The 17,460-nt window shown below is 35.8% G+C and overlaps 1 protein-coding gene across 2 annotated transcripts in view; it reads right to left on the minus strand.

Annotated features, from left to right (window-relative positions):
• LOC103698335 (importin beta-like SAD2) overlaps positions 1 to 17,460 on the minus strand; it is a 79,080-nt gene that overhangs the window by 10,882 nt on the left and 50,738 nt on the right. For both annotated transcript variants that reach the window (XM_088719789.2, XM_088719790.2), the window contains 7 exons: positions 15,640 to 15,799; positions 15,512 to 15,553; positions 15,312 to 15,430; positions 15,021 to 15,219; positions 10,053 to 10,184; positions 7,250 to 7,353; positions 6,213 to 6,392 (listed from right to left, as the gene is read on the minus strand). In XM_088719789.2, coding sequence (XP_088575915.2) covers positions 6,213 to 6,392; positions 7,250 to 7,353; positions 10,053 to 10,184; positions 15,021 to 15,219; positions 15,312 to 15,430; positions 15,512 to 15,553; positions 15,640 to 15,799 — 936 coding nt within the window. The remainder of the gene's footprint in view (positions 1 to 6,212; positions 6,393 to 7,249; positions 7,354 to 10,052; positions 10,185 to 15,020; positions 15,220 to 15,311; positions 15,431 to 15,511; positions 15,554 to 15,639; positions 15,800 to 17,460) is intronic.

A 17,460-nucleotide genomic window follows, 5' to 3' on the forward strand; every position in this document is an offset into this window, starting at 1 on the left:
TTCATGTAAATTACTTGAGAATAACAAAAAGAGAGAGAGAGATAAAAAAAAATGAACATTATTCAAGGAAAATAAAATCTAAGTAAAGGCAAATACTCCAATCTTAAGGAAAAGCAAAACAAGCATAATATATTCGGCACATTTGTGAGAATTGTGTGAGCATTCTTTTGGAAGGGATAAGATCCGTAATTAATTACACACAAACAGGAAAAGTTTGAAGCGAACATTTTAACCTTTTTATATTGCTCATCATAGGGATGGTGCCAATGGAGAGGCTAGTGATAGTACCCGGCACTATTTGATCCAACAATTTGGTGTAGGGTGTATTAGGGACGGCACAAGAGGGAGGCCAGTGGTAGTACCTCGTGCCCCTTCCAACTCCACCGGATAAGGAGCAAATAGAGTATTGAGCATAAGAAAGTAAAAACGAAAAACAAAATCAAAATGTTCATTAATTGGTTAAGAAAAGAAATTCAAAAAAAAATGAGAAAATGAATGACAAAGTAAATGAAAGTATATAAGAAGAATCAAGTCAAGTTTTAATTACTTGAAAACACACCTTAAGGATGAAATCAGTGCATAATTATATAAGAAAAGTTTATTTGAAAAGAATTGATTTTGATCCATGACATACTTGTTATGTTTTGCATTCTTTGAATTATATATTTTCAATATTCAGTTTGAAATGCTCCATGCTTGAATAATTTGATTGAAACATGCTTCTACCAATAGCAAATTTATTTTTCTTTTTATGAAACTCATAATTTGAAATAGGCTTTAACTTTGTACACAAGTCTTTGCTTCACCTTTGACTTCGAAATAACTTGTGTTCCAAAGCCTAATGAAAATTGTTTTCACTTGCATTCCATACTCATCAATGATATTTTGGATTTCTCTTGTACTCTTTTGATTAAAAAAATTTTCTTATTAAATCGGTTCCAATGCTTGAATATTTGAAAAATTACATAAGAATTTTTCTAAAAGTATTTTTGAAAGAAATTTTAGATTTGTCGTTCATGATCACCTTTGAAATCTGAAAGTTGAATATATTTACAAAAAGAAGAAGAAAAGGATACTTCTATTTTAATGAATATCTTCTGAAAAAATAAAAGAAAAGGATAATCTGAATTTGCAAATTAGGCAGAATGAATTGATTATAATTTATCTTTCAACTTACCTAATATTGGTACATAATGTCCTAATACTTGTTAAAATATCCTCCATTTTGTACCGAAACTCAATATTAAATACAAAGATTCTGAATGTGCTCTAATGTGTTTGAAATATGTGTTTTCAATCTTAATAATTTATGATGAGCTACGATGTAGAAGATGCATATCTCAAATTATAATCCTGAAAGCTTTCTTGAAAATTTTTTATGAAGTTCAGAATCTGATTTTGTATAAAAGCTTAAACTTAATTTAAAAATGCTTATATCATTACATCTTTGTAACCTTAGTTATATGCTTCAAGGATCGCATCATTTAGGAGAATAACTCAATATGATTCCTAAATGAAAATTTTAACTTAAGAAAAATAGAATTAATTTTGATGTCTTGGTTGATTGCTCCGATACGCATCTGAAACATATCATTTCTTATTTTTAAAGTGTACTAAAATTGGTCTAAATGATGTATTTTTCAATGATCTTGATTCTAAATATATGATTTTATTTTGATATTAAAAAGATTCATTGTGTTTCATGTATACATTGATGTCTATGAGTAAGAAATTAAATTCTATAAACATTCACTTGAATGATCTTCTATCCCTTTCTGCATGATTGTTGCTTCCATCACTAAAAGAAAGCTATTTTTAAAAGAGAGTGAATGCTCCTAAAGCTAGAAACATTTCAGCTCACTCAAATGACTCTTAAAAGAAAGAAAATGTAATTGCTTTTGAAAGAAATTGACCTTCAAATGAATTATTTTCTGATTAATATTTCAGTACATTTTCTCAAAAATTAATAGGAAGCATAACTTGTTCTTGAAAGATGAAAAAGAGTGATTGCTATAAATTTTGAAAAACTCTAGATCACTTTACATTCTTGATATCATAAAATTTCAGTTTTATTTACGCTTATCATTAAAATCTGAAATTTAATAAGAAAAGAATGATTAAAGAAGAATGCATCTTTTGAGGGGAGCTTTAGACATATCAATCTCTCTAGATTTTGCATCTTATTCAAAAGTCACCATCATATGATGCATACCTTGAATATTTTATGCATTGATTTTGATGAATCTCCTTGTGTTGCCATTACCTGTCTTAGTTATATATAGCCTATACTTTGAGTTTAATTCTATAAAGCATTTATTATCTCAAATGAATATGATTTGATACTTGCAAATATGCTCTCAATGGGTTAAGGTGAAAATATGCTGAAATTTGTAGAAAACATATTTTCAAGATTAACAATTTGAATGTTTTATTGAAAATTATCTTCAAATTCTAAACTCTTAAATGGAATGCTTAATTAATGGGGAGAAAAAAAATTTCAGAGGGAGAGATCATATGAAACTTAAGCGCATAAATCCATAACTAAAGGAGAGAGAAAGAATACTAAATGAGAAGTGATCCTAATACTCTCTAATATGTATCATCTGAAATTTAAATCTGAAAATCTTTATGTTATTTGGTTAGTATATCTTATACATCAACCATGAACCAAATTGCAATTCAAACAGTTGATCTTAAGTGCCTCTAATTTAATAAAAAAGGGGGAGAAAAATAAAAGTAAAAAAATAGCTTGGAACGTAATGTTTTATGTCTGATTCATGATCATTGTTGTCGATATCTGAAAAGTATGAATAGATCTCAAGAGGCTTACATAAATGAAAAAAATGAATGTTCTTAAAAACTAAATCAATAAAGGATACTCTATGTAAATTTGGCAAAGGACTTTTAGTATGCTTTTAATGTCTAATTGGTATCAATTTAAGCAGATTTTTGGTATCAAACTTTGTGCTTCATTGAATATCTTTTGAAAGTTGAATTTTCATTTGTACTTAATTGGTAAATCATTTGTTGTGAAGAATTTCACCTGTCTTAGTACCAGAAATTTTCATTGGAATCTACTAATGAGTTCTTATTGGCTTGCACTTTAGAGTTTTAATCCTGTGCCAATTCATTTTAATTGATTTTAATGTTATTCTCTTTAACGGAGTAAAAGAAAGTCTTTAAAAGAGCTCTAAAAGAACCTTCAAAGCTTTGAATTTTATGTATGTTCTAAGATATATCATAAATTGCATGAATTCGTATTTTGGTACTTGTGCCCGAATGCTTTTATTATCATAAAAGAACTTTAGAGTCATTAAGAATCGATGATCCAACATGATGGTATATTTTTCAAGTATATAAGTTTTGATCTTATACTCTGAAAATTAATTAGATTGCACTCATATTGTTAAATACTTAATATATTGGGCAAAAGATCTTAAATGACCAAACTTTCATACTTGTTATTAAAGATCTTTCCCAAAAAAAAAAGATTAGATTTTCATTCGTGCTTTCTTTGAATATCATTCTTGACATTCCTTGAATTAACTTGAAAAAGATTCCACCTGCACTTGATTTGAAAACTATCTTTGGAATCTATATTTAAAGGTTTCTTTTGGTTCGTATCTCAAATGTATTATTCTTAAAGCCAAACTTTTCATTCTTGATTCTGATGACATTCTTAAAGCCAAATAATTTCGAGTTTATTCTTTTTGAAAGAGGGGTAAAAGAACTTTAAAAGAATGTTAAAATTATCAAATTCAATGTGATCTCATTTAAATTTGCTCTGAAATCATTGTAATTGGCTCTGATACATGCTCATTAATTTTGTTCTGACATTATTGCCTTGAGTTATATCATTCATATTCTTGCAATAATTCCACATGCATTGACTGAAAACCAGAGTACAATAAGGGAGAGAAATATCTAAGTTTAGTTTATTACTTTGCGCTTAATGTTTTATTATTTTGCAACCTTTTTGATGTTGTCAAAAAGAGGAAGAAATATCTGAGTATATGCTCATAATGTTTTATGTGTTGATTATGTTAAGTTGATTAAATCTAAAACATTATCATGAAGTATGTTTTAAATATGCATGTTTTCTACTTCATGCAACTTAGCTATACATTAGTTCTATAACACAATCTATTTTATATTGCATATACTCCAAGTTCTATCATCATCAAAAAGGGGGAGATTGTTGACCCAAAGATTGATTTTGATGATCACAAAACCTTAAAGTATAATTACTAATGTGTGTTGCAAGAAGAAAGATAATTTGTTTTGCAAGGAACATAGCAAGTTGGAAAAATACAAGGCCTCAAAAGCTCTCAAGAAAAGTTGGAAGAAAGCCACACTTCATTGGCCCAAGTTTCAAGTTCAAAGGATTCAAGTTGGAGTAACAAATTCAAAGAAAAATTCAAAAGAACAGTCCTCGAGTCGACTACTAGAAGTTCAGAGTCGACTTTGGAGTTTCAAGGAACAGTGCTCGAGTCGACTCCTACTGTTCACGAACCGACTCTCGTAGAAAAAGACAGAGAGTTGATTTTCAGCGCTACAGTGCTCGAGTCGACTCCTATTCACGAGTCGACTCGAGAACGCTGGAAGGCATAACGGCTAGTTTTTTCTCAACTCCAATGGCTCTATTTTTGTCTCTAACGGCTAGATCTTTGTTCCCACGCCATCCAAAGCTATAAAATCAAGGAAAGAGCTAGGGGAGAAGTTAAGGAAGTGAGAGAGAACACATAGGGAAGATATTTCAAAGAGATTTCAAGAGAAACCTTCCAAAAGCACAAAAGGGCCATTCAAAGCAAAAGAGAGAAAAGAGCATCCGAGTGAATCCCAAAGCTTCCTCTCCAACTGTGTGCTGCCTCAGTAATCCTCTACCTCGTGCGAAATCAGAAGAGGGTCAAGTAAAGAAGAAGCTGAGTTCCTTCATCTACAAAACTTGTTTAAGGGCTTCTTCTCTTTACTCTATTTGTTTATATTTGTTATATCTGCTTGTTTGAAAAGCTTGTATTTATTTTAAACTCCTATTCTGACATCTTGTAACTTGATTCAATCAAGGGATTGAATCAAGGGGTTAAGGGTTGTTGGTGAGCCAGTGAAAACCAACGTTGTAGGTTGTAGTTGGTAATCCGGAAAAAACCAACTGGGTTGGATTGTGAGCCCGTGAAAACAGTCGGATTGGTTCTAGTTAGTGAGCCTGTGAAAACCAACCGAGTTCGTTGTGATCTCGTGAAAACAACAAGTTAGGTTGTAAGCTTGTAAAACAACCGGCTGTAATCTGAGGGATTATAGTGAAATTCCCAAGAGATCTTGGAAAGTGGATGTAAGTGCTGGGGTGCACCGAACCACTATACATCTTTGTATTTGTGATGCCTTATCTCTTGTGTTTCATGCCTTACATTCATACTTGATTGTGTAATATCTCTAGCTTTGTTTCCTATAGATTTATAAGTGATTGTTTAGAACTTGCTTAGCTTATACTCTATTCTTACCATTCACATAGATTAAAATTGATCATACAACTATAAGTTAATTTTAGATCAATTGCACCCTAAAGCCATAGTATAATTGCTCTAGCTTATTTTTCCACTGCTTTACTTGTAATTGCCTAGAGCTTAAGTAAATAACATCTTATCATTCCGCTGCATTCAATTCAAAGTTAATTAGGGAACATAATTTTTAGAAAATCCAATTCACCCTCCCTCTTGGGTTGTCACCTCGGGCAACACTCTCTCTCTCTCTGGTGTTTGGATTATGCCATGTTGGGCTGGATTGGTTCACCATTCCAAGTAAACATCCAATCAAAAAGGATCACCTAAGCCTTGCCAGATCACCCAGGCAGGTGTCCAAAAGGGTACTTGTTCGCATGCTAGGTCTCCTGGGCAGGCCACACCTACCAGCCTAGCTGAGCACCCATGATAACTATGCTCATAGTCAAATTAGCTACTAAACTTGTAGCCATCAACGATTATATACAGAATAAGCATGTATGATTGGTTTCTTAATTTACTCACAGTTACCATAATTGAGAAAGAAAATGCTTGTCACTATGGTTGGCTAGCTATAAGACACCAAAGCTAAAATTTTATGTGCCAGATAAATTATCCACCATGTCAGATTTACGATAATATGCTATCAGCATGACCATAAGAACATAAAAACAAGCTAGGAACTTAAGAACGCCAACATCTCAAATACACTCTTACCACTTGTATTAATAAACATTTTAAGAATGGCTTTTCTGCTTGTCGCAATCGATCAATTGTAATCCTGAGATATGCCTCAACCCATTGATCCACTTGACCTTTGCAATTATGGAATACTACTTCAATAAGCTTTGGTGCAGGCTCAATATCAGTATCTTCAATGTTTTTGTCCGACATAATCTGCATAATGCATAATACATAGGTTTTGTAATCGATTTGCATCAAAAAACAAAATCTTTACTTCATAAAATATTTGTTCAGATCGAGTATAAACAGCAAGTAGAATCAATGTTTTCAAGATGGCTATAAATTATCTGGATCTCATCTTTGGATCAGTATCAGTTTGGATCAAAATATCTAGATCTGTATCATGGATCAAAAGATCCAGCTTGAGCATGAATCATATGGAAGTCCATATTATATAATTTGTTGGACTATGCAGATTTTAGAATCACTTATTTGTCTCTAATAAGCCTAAGCACAAAAAGTTAGCAAGCTTGATAGGGATTGATTTATAAAGACAGAAAAAGAAGTTTTGCAGTTAAGTTTCAATCAAATATCAAAATTTGCATATATTTACAACCACCTGCTAAAATGCAATTCCCTTCTTCCCAAAATATCCTACCTGAAATGATACTTGAATTGGCAGCTAGACAAGATGTTTGTACCATGAGACATGCCCTATATAGTTTATGATGGTGGAAACTAATAATCATATGTGTGGCTTTTAATTCTTCATCAATCTAATTATAATTGACTCATTTTCCTATTTTCAAATTATATTATACATTTTAAATTCTTGAAGAAATTATAAAATCAATCTTACAGTCTGCAATTTAATCTACAAGGGATCCAATCTAACAGCCTCCATGATTTATTAATTGCAACTGATCTCGACAACGTTTAGAATTTATTAATTTTATATTGGAAACAAATTTGATGGGATTAGACTTCTGATATTCATGGTTATGTGGAGAAGAACAGAAAAGAAATTCCAGGAAGACAGAAATTTAAAAAAAAAAGGTAATATGACTCACAGATGAAAGTATATTCCACAAGCTTTGCTGGTAGTCAGGATCTTTGCATGTTAGAAAATGTGCAGTCCCCCTGGATATGTAGTTGTCCAGTGGAACAAGAATATCTACATGAAAATAACCCTGTAAGATCTAAAGGTGCATTTAAAAATGGAAGAAAAAGAAATGCCGGAAGACTTCTGTCAAAAATATTGCTAGTTGAAATTTGAACATTCAAGTTAACACTCAAAGCATATAACGAATTAAGAAAGAAAGCAATTAAATGCAAGTAAACTTTGTACATATCTGCTTTTCTTAGATGGAACTATATGAACATAAAATGTAAGCCAAGCGGGTTTCAAATTTCATTATGAAAAATAACAAAAAAAAAATTCTTAGAAATAATCATAACAATCAAACCAATTAAGCAACACTAGAAAAGAAACAGATTCCCACATATGCAGATACCTGTTGAAAAATAACTTGATGGAATGTACAGTCCATGTAATCCAATAACTAGTTCATGACAGAAGAACTAATCATGTCCATTCCCATATTTCTCATCCATCTACTTTTCCTTCTCATCATCCTCCATCTCCTCGGCAGTAAGAAAGCAGCCATTTTGAAGGTTTGCCTTCTCCAAGGATTCAAAGCAAGGTTCGCCGTATTGACCGTACCGACGTACCGGTGCAGAACCGAGCCAAACCGGTATTGTACCGAAAGTGCCACAGTGTGCGGCACTTAGCGCGTGGCTTTAGCCACGCACTATCTTCCATGAAGAACACCCTGTAGCGGTGCGAACCGGCTCGGTTCGCACCGGTACAGGCCATGAACCAATCCGTTCTGATACAGATTGGGTCGGTACTGATTGCTCGGTTTGCACCAGTACAGGCCATGAATCAATCCATTCTGATACAGATTGGGTCGGTACTGATTTCAATAGCCGTATCGTACCGGTGCCTGTCGGTACCGGTACGGTACGGGCTGTACCGTACCGGTCGGTTCAGCAAACCATTTCAAACCAAAAAGCACGAAGACTATTGGTAGAGTCAGACAAACAGTTATTCAAATCTTCTATTCTGCCAGCAACTTATTTTTAATTTTGTCTTTTCTGTTAAAAATCAGAGTCATCACCGGTCCTTGCTCTGCCCAAAAACTTTAGCCTCCAAACTCCCTTCCACTCCTAAGCGCTCAAAACCTCAAGAACATTTGCATTCTTTCCTTCACAGCAAAACACCCATGACATATCGAACACAAATCTGGATAGTGAGCCTCATTTATCTAAAAATGCAATAAGTTTCAGTTCTCTTTATAATCCCATCCAATTCATTACTTGAAATTATATGAACTTTATAATGGTCTCATCAATGCTTTGTTGATATAAGTTAACATCTCCTTCAGAGTAGGTCCGCTGTGCCGATCATACCGACGTACCGGTGGGCACCGGTACCCTACCGAACCGATACTGTACCGGTTCGGCTGGTTCGGGCCAAAAGCTAAAAAAAATTTGAGGTCGGTACGAGCCGGTCGGTACCGGGCCGGTACGAGGCCGGTACTGACCGATACGGGTTGCGAATAGTTGGAACCGAAAAATATAGCTGTACCGTACCAGCCCGTTTCGACCCGTACCGATCGGTACGGTAGACCATGCTTCAGACACAACACTTGAATAGAGGCAACCAAGCATCCACTGCAAGAAACAGATCCAACTTCCTCCCTAATGGGAGAACAACACCTTAATTCCTCTTCACAGAAAGTATAATAATCCCCATTATTGTGCATAATATTCATTACATATTTTGGTTCATTATATAAATTACCAGGGATTTATTGATCTATATCCAAGACAAAGTTCTTAGCTGATACATGCTCCGTTTTCTTATAAATGCTGACTTGATAAACTCAGATCAGGAAGCAATACTTATTTACAGATAAAGAAAAAGTGCAAAGAATTCTAGGATTGGCAAATATGGCTGAATTTTTGTTTGGTTTCTCAAAATGTAAAAACATTTTTCCCTAAGTTCAGAAGATGACATATAATCCAACTCATGGATTCAAAAATAGTGAAGGGCATGTATATCAAGAAACTTCAGAGGAGCAACGTGGCCAAAGGACATCTCACAATAACCAATTACAACGTGTTTGAGAAGAGGTAGATTAGGGCATCAGGCTTTGGCTAAAAGTTCGAAACGGAGACAGGCCTACATGCGCTCCATAATGACTAGCTCCAATTACATCAGATTCGACGTATGTAACACAAGAAATAAACATTTATTTCAATGGCATTCTCATATTTTTTTAATATCGCATGCATTTAACAAAATGCAATCACGTGTTATTAAAATTTCACTAGTTATACTTCCTAGTGGATACCATGCATCTTTTACTTAACCCATCCCAACCAGAACAAAAATATTCCAGCAAATCAAAACAATTTTGAAATGACTCCTTGTGAAGAATTCAATGAATTCACTTAGCAAAAGTTATGAAATTTTTTTAAGAAGTTATATTTTTATAATCAATTGTAATCTACAAATCAAGATTTAAAAAGAAACTAAGCAAGATTTAGCATAACCAGCATAACAGAAAATCATCAAGTATATTACCATGGAAAGTCCATAAATTGTATATTCAAAATACATAACATATATGGAACATAAAATAAGATGCCAACATCAGCATGCAGGAATTTTAATAGAAATCCTGCTCTACTAAGCAGAACCCTTTACCCCATTGAAGAGAGAAACAGTTTTGTCAACAATGAGAGTATAGAAACTTCAGAAAATATAAACAACGGCAATGAGTTCATTGCGATGTATACACTTACTTTCAAAGTAATCAATAGCCCAATCATTAAGAGCATCCACCATCAAAGGCCAAAGACTCCACATCTCCAATGAAATTGTTGGAGAGAAAAACGTCACGTAGGAGACAATTTCCAAAACTTCTTCAAAAACATCTGCCATGCATAATAAAGAGTATAATAAAAGAAAAATAAGATTACCCTAAAAGGATGAAGCAAACTTTCAGATAGAGTTGAAGGAAGACAACAAGAGAAAATAAGTTCATAAATAGGATGCAAGCTTTCTGGAAGGAGTTCCAATTGGCAAAACTGAAGTGAAGCTTATACATCAGATAAAGCGATAATGGCATGCACATAACATGAAAATATTAGATATCCTTACCAAATAATATCCACAATGCTTAACAAGACTGACAAAACAGTCAGTAGTGGCAACTAAAGTAGACAATCAACCATTAAGAAAACAATATCTATTTAGCAAATATTAAAAAATATGCACAAGAAACAAGTTAGATCTAAATAAAAGGAAGTTAATAGAGGGGAGGCTTATTACTCAAGCACATATAGACATACCTTCTATTACATAAACCAATATATGATTCCAAGCTCAAATACCAACAATGCTGGTCACAAGCCATTATAGAAAATGTGGAGGGTTTGTCAAGTTAACAGCCTACCATCAAAATGAATGAACAACCTAATCGAAATGAGTGTGATTAAAAGCCACAATACATATGGGACAAGGTTGGTTAACAATTCTTGTTAAAAACTATCTAGATTGCAGAAGCTGACCTCAGCTAGAAGTGCCAACACTTGTCACATTTTTCCGGGGTGTCATTTAGGGGAATCTTAATATCAAGTGATGTGCACTTTAAGCACAATAACAAAAGTTACCATTATTATTTATCAACACGAGTACCTAAAAACAAATCTTAGGTAACCTTAAATATATCTAAGGAATAACTTATACAATGCCTGTTCTATAACTTTGTATTTTAGACATCATATATATATATATATCTTCTTTCTCGTTCAATTTTCCATTTCTGGATAAGCATCAAAACGATAGATGTATGTATATGTATATGTATTATAAACATATACATGTGTGTGCAACACCTGAGGACAGTTAGACAATCAGCACCCATTCCAAATGAGCAAGTAAAATGACGACGAAACAGATTGTTAGCAGCACCAGATAGGTTTGTCAATTTATGGTTCAAATTGTGTTGAATTCTTTAAGCTGACTAATATGCGTAGATTTGGTTCCTCACTATGACATATACATGGAGGTTTAAATCCATAGCCAAAAAGATGTAAGATGATTAATGAAATTACCTATATTATTTTGGAAGAAGGGTATGAACACAAAGCCAACAGGTAGAGGGTTGTGTCACACTTTGGCCTTTGAGCTGGAAGAGTCTGCAAGTCACAATTGGAGAGAATGAACAAGTGTAAGTGGTGTAAACCATCAAGAGAATCAGATCATTTTGGACACTTGAAATTGTCCAAAACTACAGGTAAAGTTAGGGGTGCAAATGGGTCGGGTCGATCCGACCTGATTTCTTATTCAGGTTCTAATTTTGGACCCAGACCCGACCCAATTGAAAATCGGTTCAGGTCCGCGGTTACAATTTTTAACCCAACAGGTCATTCGGGTTGGGTCGGGTCGGGTCCAGATGGGTTTGGATCCGGATCGGGTCCGGACTTCGTTTTCTCTTTTAAAAGTTTTCCTACAACCATCCCATCATCATTAAGGGCAACATGACATTTCGCCACGTGTCATATGACGATCGGCTGTTGCTGCTGCTTCACCATTTAACGATGGAAGGAAGAGGTCTCAGAGGATGGGAGGAGTCCTCCACCTCTATAAAGAAGTAAAAAACCCATTCCTCTCCTCCTCTCCTTTGTTGTTGCTGTTGTCTCCATGCCATTGTTGCTGCAGGTATGCCGAGAGGCTGACGCAGTCCTTTATCCCCACCGTGGCACCCTTGGGCCACCTCAACGCAGGCAAAAATCAAGGACATCCCCCTCCACTACCTCTCATTCCTTCCGTCGTCCACCTCAGCTCCCTAGTCATCAATCGGACGGTTGGCGGGCGGCGGAGGGGACAGGATAAGGAGGCGGCGACTACTCCTGGGTAGTCGCCTCAGTCGGACTTAAATTTTCTTTCCTTCTTCAAGTTAGATAGGGGTAGAGAACGAAATGAGAGAGAGAGAAGAGACCAAGGGGAATAGAAGCGGAGGAGTCTCAAATGTGTCTTCCTTTGGGACAATGACGCAGCCCTCATAAAACCGCACCACCACAACCCTCTCTCTCCGGGGATTTACAACAACCCAGATGCATAGGAATGCACAATGGCAACCGCGTCCATGGGTTTAGATTTAACGAAGTATCTGCCCTCAACCTGATATTGTAGGATTGTTGTTTTTAAATGGTGAGATAGAGAGATCCAAATGCATGTAAAACTATATCACGCCTCTTTTGTCGTACCACTCCCCCCCACCTCCTTTAGCTGTCATGTACTCTTGTTAGGGATATAAATTTGCCTTCTTTTGTTGTGGTCAGTGGTCTGGGGAATTAAGATGTTCGTGAGGTGCATTTGAAACAGGGCGGTGGGTTACATTTGTGTGGAAAAAGGCAAGGTTTAGCTTCTCGGGCCTAAATGGGTAATTCAGATTCGAGTCGGGTCGGATCGGATCATTGGATAAATGATCCAAAATTGATCCAAAAAAAAAAGGGATCAGGTCGAGTCGAGATTCAGTAAACCCAGATCCGACCCGAAAAATAGAATGGGTCCAATTTTAGGACCCGACCCAGCCCCGTGGGTCCTCCAATTGAGGTCGGGTCAGGTCACGGGTCAACCCGACCCATTTGCAGCCTTAGGTAAGGTTGGGCACCGCATTCATATGGCTATCATTCTGTACAATATCTGATAAAAGATTAGAGTGGATGTTTTCCTCATAGTCATCAAAAAATTTGACTATGCACTATCATAATGAATAGGCTTCATACTAAAAGGTCAATAGAACAAGACCATATCTTGGAAACCACTATCAAAGTTGGAGATATCGATCTCGTATGTACAACATGCAAGTGGTCTCTTGACTTGAGAACACGACTACCCACTATCATTTTGATTCATTTTGATTACTGTCCATAATCCCCTGGATTTTATCCTTAATAGAGAGCACAGTAGTTTATTCTGCGGCTCCGCCTTGTCATGATAGATAAGCATTATCCAAGGAATCTACCTACAGCATGTTTTCCACATCAAAGAGGCACGTGTCTTGCAACCAAGCAGCATTTTAATCGAATTGATTTTATATTATAAAATATTATATACATTCAATATAGAAAAATGTTATTCAAAAATTGATTTTGCATGTGAATCAGTTTTTAGTCGTCTCAAACATGCGATCCAAGGTTCTGATGGGCCATGAAATTGACTGCCTACTATATTGATTATATATTTTCCACATGATCCATCAAGGATAGAAGGTTGAGGGACTGAATTGCAGCAATAGTTGTTATGAATGGATACTTTTTTGTCCATTCTATCTACTAGGGATTAGCATGATTATACATCCCTATATATAAGGAAACTGGCCTACCTTGTTTCATTGGACAATCACACATCAATCAAGCAAGATAGGGCATGGTAGATTAGAAAAACAAGTTAACCTTGGGGTCCCATACTTTACACCATCCTTAGCATTTCACTGAATTTCTCAAGTACCCACCAAACTCTTAATCAATCAACTGAGCAGGTAAATCCAACCCTTGGTATAGGGATTGATTCTTATGGGCTAGCATAACATTGTTGGGCTGGTTTATGGATCAGACCAAGCCCAACCTTGGATTAGCCGACTCCTAGGGTTAACCCTAGATGGCTGACCCACCACTAGAAAACCCTAGGTTAGTTGGCCACACACCAAGCACTTCCTAGGTGGCCGCCACATGCTAGGTCTTATCACTAGCGAGCGCCACAAACCTAGGGTTTCCAAGGGTGGCATGCACGACCTAAGATTTCACCCTAGGTCGGCTCCTCCTGTTACAAATAGGAAGGAAGGCAGGTTTTTAGGTGTGCAATGTATTATTTTTCAGATATCTCATGTAGAAATCTCAAAAAAGAGCGATTGAGAGAAGAAATAGGGCAGAAAGAAAGAGATGAGATTGTCGAGTAATTCTTGGAGGGCCTGCTGGGTGCGATTACTCTATGTGGATCCAAGTCTTTCAACCAATCTTCTTCCATTTTTTATGTTCTCATGTTTTCGCTGTAGAAATTAATCTATGCTATTATGCATTTAATATATGTTTTTTTTTGGTAATTATCGAAAAAGAGCAATCTAAGTATTAATCTTCCACCGCATCATGATGTTGGACTTTATTTGTGTCCATCATATATTTCATTTTTGGTTCCATTCAACTCTTACAAAAGCTCCATGCTAAGATTTGGGCTTTTAAACATGAACATTTGATCTTGCACTTGAAGATTTCTTAGACTCTATTACTCTTTTCTAAATATTTAATTCAAAAATAAGATCTAAAACAATTAGTAGAACCAACACTCACCGAGAAATAGAATTTCCAGAGGGGCAGAAACATAGCTTCAGTGCCAAATATCTATTAAATTGCTTGGCAACAAACTCTGAGCTACTTAAGCAAGCCAAGCACCCATAAAGGGACAATAATATACCACAGAGAAACAAAGAATAACTTGATTATTATGACAATGTTGTGATTATGACACTACATGCCCATTTCAATATGTTCCAAGAATAAAGGAGCGGGCAGCATACTAGCATTGCTAGATAAATGAGATATTAATTTAGATAATCATATGACAGAGAAACGTACTTAAGAGGCAAGGTCAAATCATGCCATTTTAACATTGGTATATGTCATAAGGCAACATGTATATGAACAATTGATATTCACCACATATATTTGGTCAATTACATTTGTTATATGCACTCGAAAAGTAGTTACCTTGACCATCTGTAGTCAACATTCTTCGCATTATAGGTAATAATGTAGGCTCAATTTGGACAAAAAGATGGGGAAGCCTGCTCACAGACTCAAGAATTGTGCCTATGGCACGCAAACAACCAACAGCTGCCAGAGCACCTGAATCATCAGCCTCCTCATCTGCTTCAGATGTATCCATGCACCTCCAGAATGCAGCAGCCTAGGCAAAGATTTTCCGCAGATATATATGATAAGGAACTGCCTTGCAGCACATGAATATACAGAGAATTGTTAGACACGAAAGTAAATTACTAGATTCTGGCATAAGCCAATAGCATATGGTGCCATCTCTTCACCAAATTTGTCCACAATAGTCTCAAGAGTGAAGACAAGGTCCTCATTTTCAACTTCATTCATGAGTTTGAAGAACTCTGCAAGTGAGAATTCAAAATTCTACTAAATAATATCCATTCAGACAGAAATATTTATAAAATTATAAGAAAGATACATACCATCAAGCAATTGAGGAAGAATTGGACGGACCTCATTTAGATCTATATCAGAAATAGAACTCTTAGAAAATTCAGGAGAACAAATATAAAAAGTATAAAAAGTTGAATAGGAGGCCAAGAAAACATGCCTTTGCATGCTTCAACAAAAGAGCGCAATGCAAAGACTGAATCAACACGGACAGGAAGCTCTGGGTCACGCAATCCAGAGACAACACAGTGAAATGCCCTCCGAAAGTTGTTTTGATCTTGAAAGTTGATATGAGCATACTGCCCTGCAACCCATGCTGCCTGATAGTCCAGAATACAGATGAATCAATTAACAAAAACAAATAACTTTGTAAAGCAAAAAAATTAATTCAACTTCAACAAATACACCATTAAAATGGATTTGAAAAAGAAATAGAGAAGAAACAATCAACAAAAATGACACTCAAGATACACCATACCATACCGAACCGGACGGTACAGCGCATACCGCACCGTATCGGTACCAAACCGGTATATGTGATATAGAGGGCGTACTGAGTGTCGGTATTGCCAAACCAAACCCCATACCGGGCATACCAACATAGTAACAGATTGGCACTGGTACAAAGCCGAATAACAAGACGGCATACCTTGATGACACTTATTGAAGCAACTGTAGAACATAGGATGAAAAAGGGTAATGATAAGATTTAAGCATAAATATGAACAAGATTTTGTTTCCAAAAGCTAATAACCATTTGATTGATGTAATTTATTTACATGATTGGATTTTGCGAAACTTTCAACTAACACCTTAAACATATCTCAAGTCATGCACAGCGAGCATTAATACAAACAATCCCCAAAGTTATCAAATATATCCAATGTTACTTGGACACATGGTCAAGTGCCAACATGGGAATCTTCTGAAAATTCGACACTGAGTATCTTACATATGTAAGTCTAAGTACACATTGATGTATGCATATAATAAATAATGAGATAGACCTATACTCCTTAAGTTCATAAAGTCTAACAAGATCGTCACTAATTATGATGCCAGAAATAAAATAACTTTCACATTGAAGTGCCAAAATAAGACATGCATAATGATTGCATCATAACTAAATAGTATGTAGTGTCAAGGAGTGTCATAAAGCATCCGAAGTGTCCATGTGTCCCATACATCTAGAAACCCAAAACATAAAGTGTCTAGGTAACACATATATACCTTAGCATTATTGGTGAGAGTTGGAGATGCAGATGCACAACTCATGTGCATTCATTTTGTCCATTCCCACTTAATGTATTCTAGCTGTGAAATGTTAGTAGACATCATTATGATCAATCTCTTACAGATTACATTTTGAACCCAGATTATGCACCGTATGGCTGTTAGAGGTGATCTCCTATTGGCTGTAAAGGAAATGGTGAACAGGCTAGATGACTCAAAAGAGAGGCATCTATTGCTATTAGAGAGGTAATACTGATTTTAAGGGAGTTTGACTATCGGTAATAATTAAGTGCAAGTCTCAAACATCATTCTAGCATGAAAGGATTTGAACCAATGGAGAAAAATTTTGCCAGTCATGCATAGCTTTAAGGAGGCTAATGAGTTTTTGGGAGAGATTAGCCTGAGACCGGTGTGATTTATTACAATACAAATTTTACAGAATTCAATTCAAACAGTGCCTGCTAGCAGATTACCTGCAAATGGGCTTACATGAATACTTTTGGCTTGCAGATGATTGGTGGCTCTAATATTCTAGAGATGTAGCGAATCTAAATATTACAGTTCACATCCTCCAAGTTTTTGCATACCCTCCCTGACCCATGAGCTCCCCCCACTGGGCTCATCACCCATATGTGAGTACATCACCCCAGCGCCACCTCGGTACCAGCGGACCAGTAGCGCTTCCACCGACAGCATCCAGGCGTGGGGCATCCGGTCCCCAAATTTAACCGACGCTCGCGCGTTTCGA

Source organism: Phoenix dactylifera, chromosome 4 (assembly GCF_051530095.1).
Source record: "Phoenix dactylifera cultivar Ajwa chromosome 4, Ajwa_hap1_PhDact_Kaust_v1.1, whole genome shotgun sequence".
Classification (NCBI taxonomy): domain Eukaryota; kingdom Viridiplantae; phylum Streptophyta; class Magnoliopsida; order Arecales; family Arecaceae; genus Phoenix; species Phoenix dactylifera.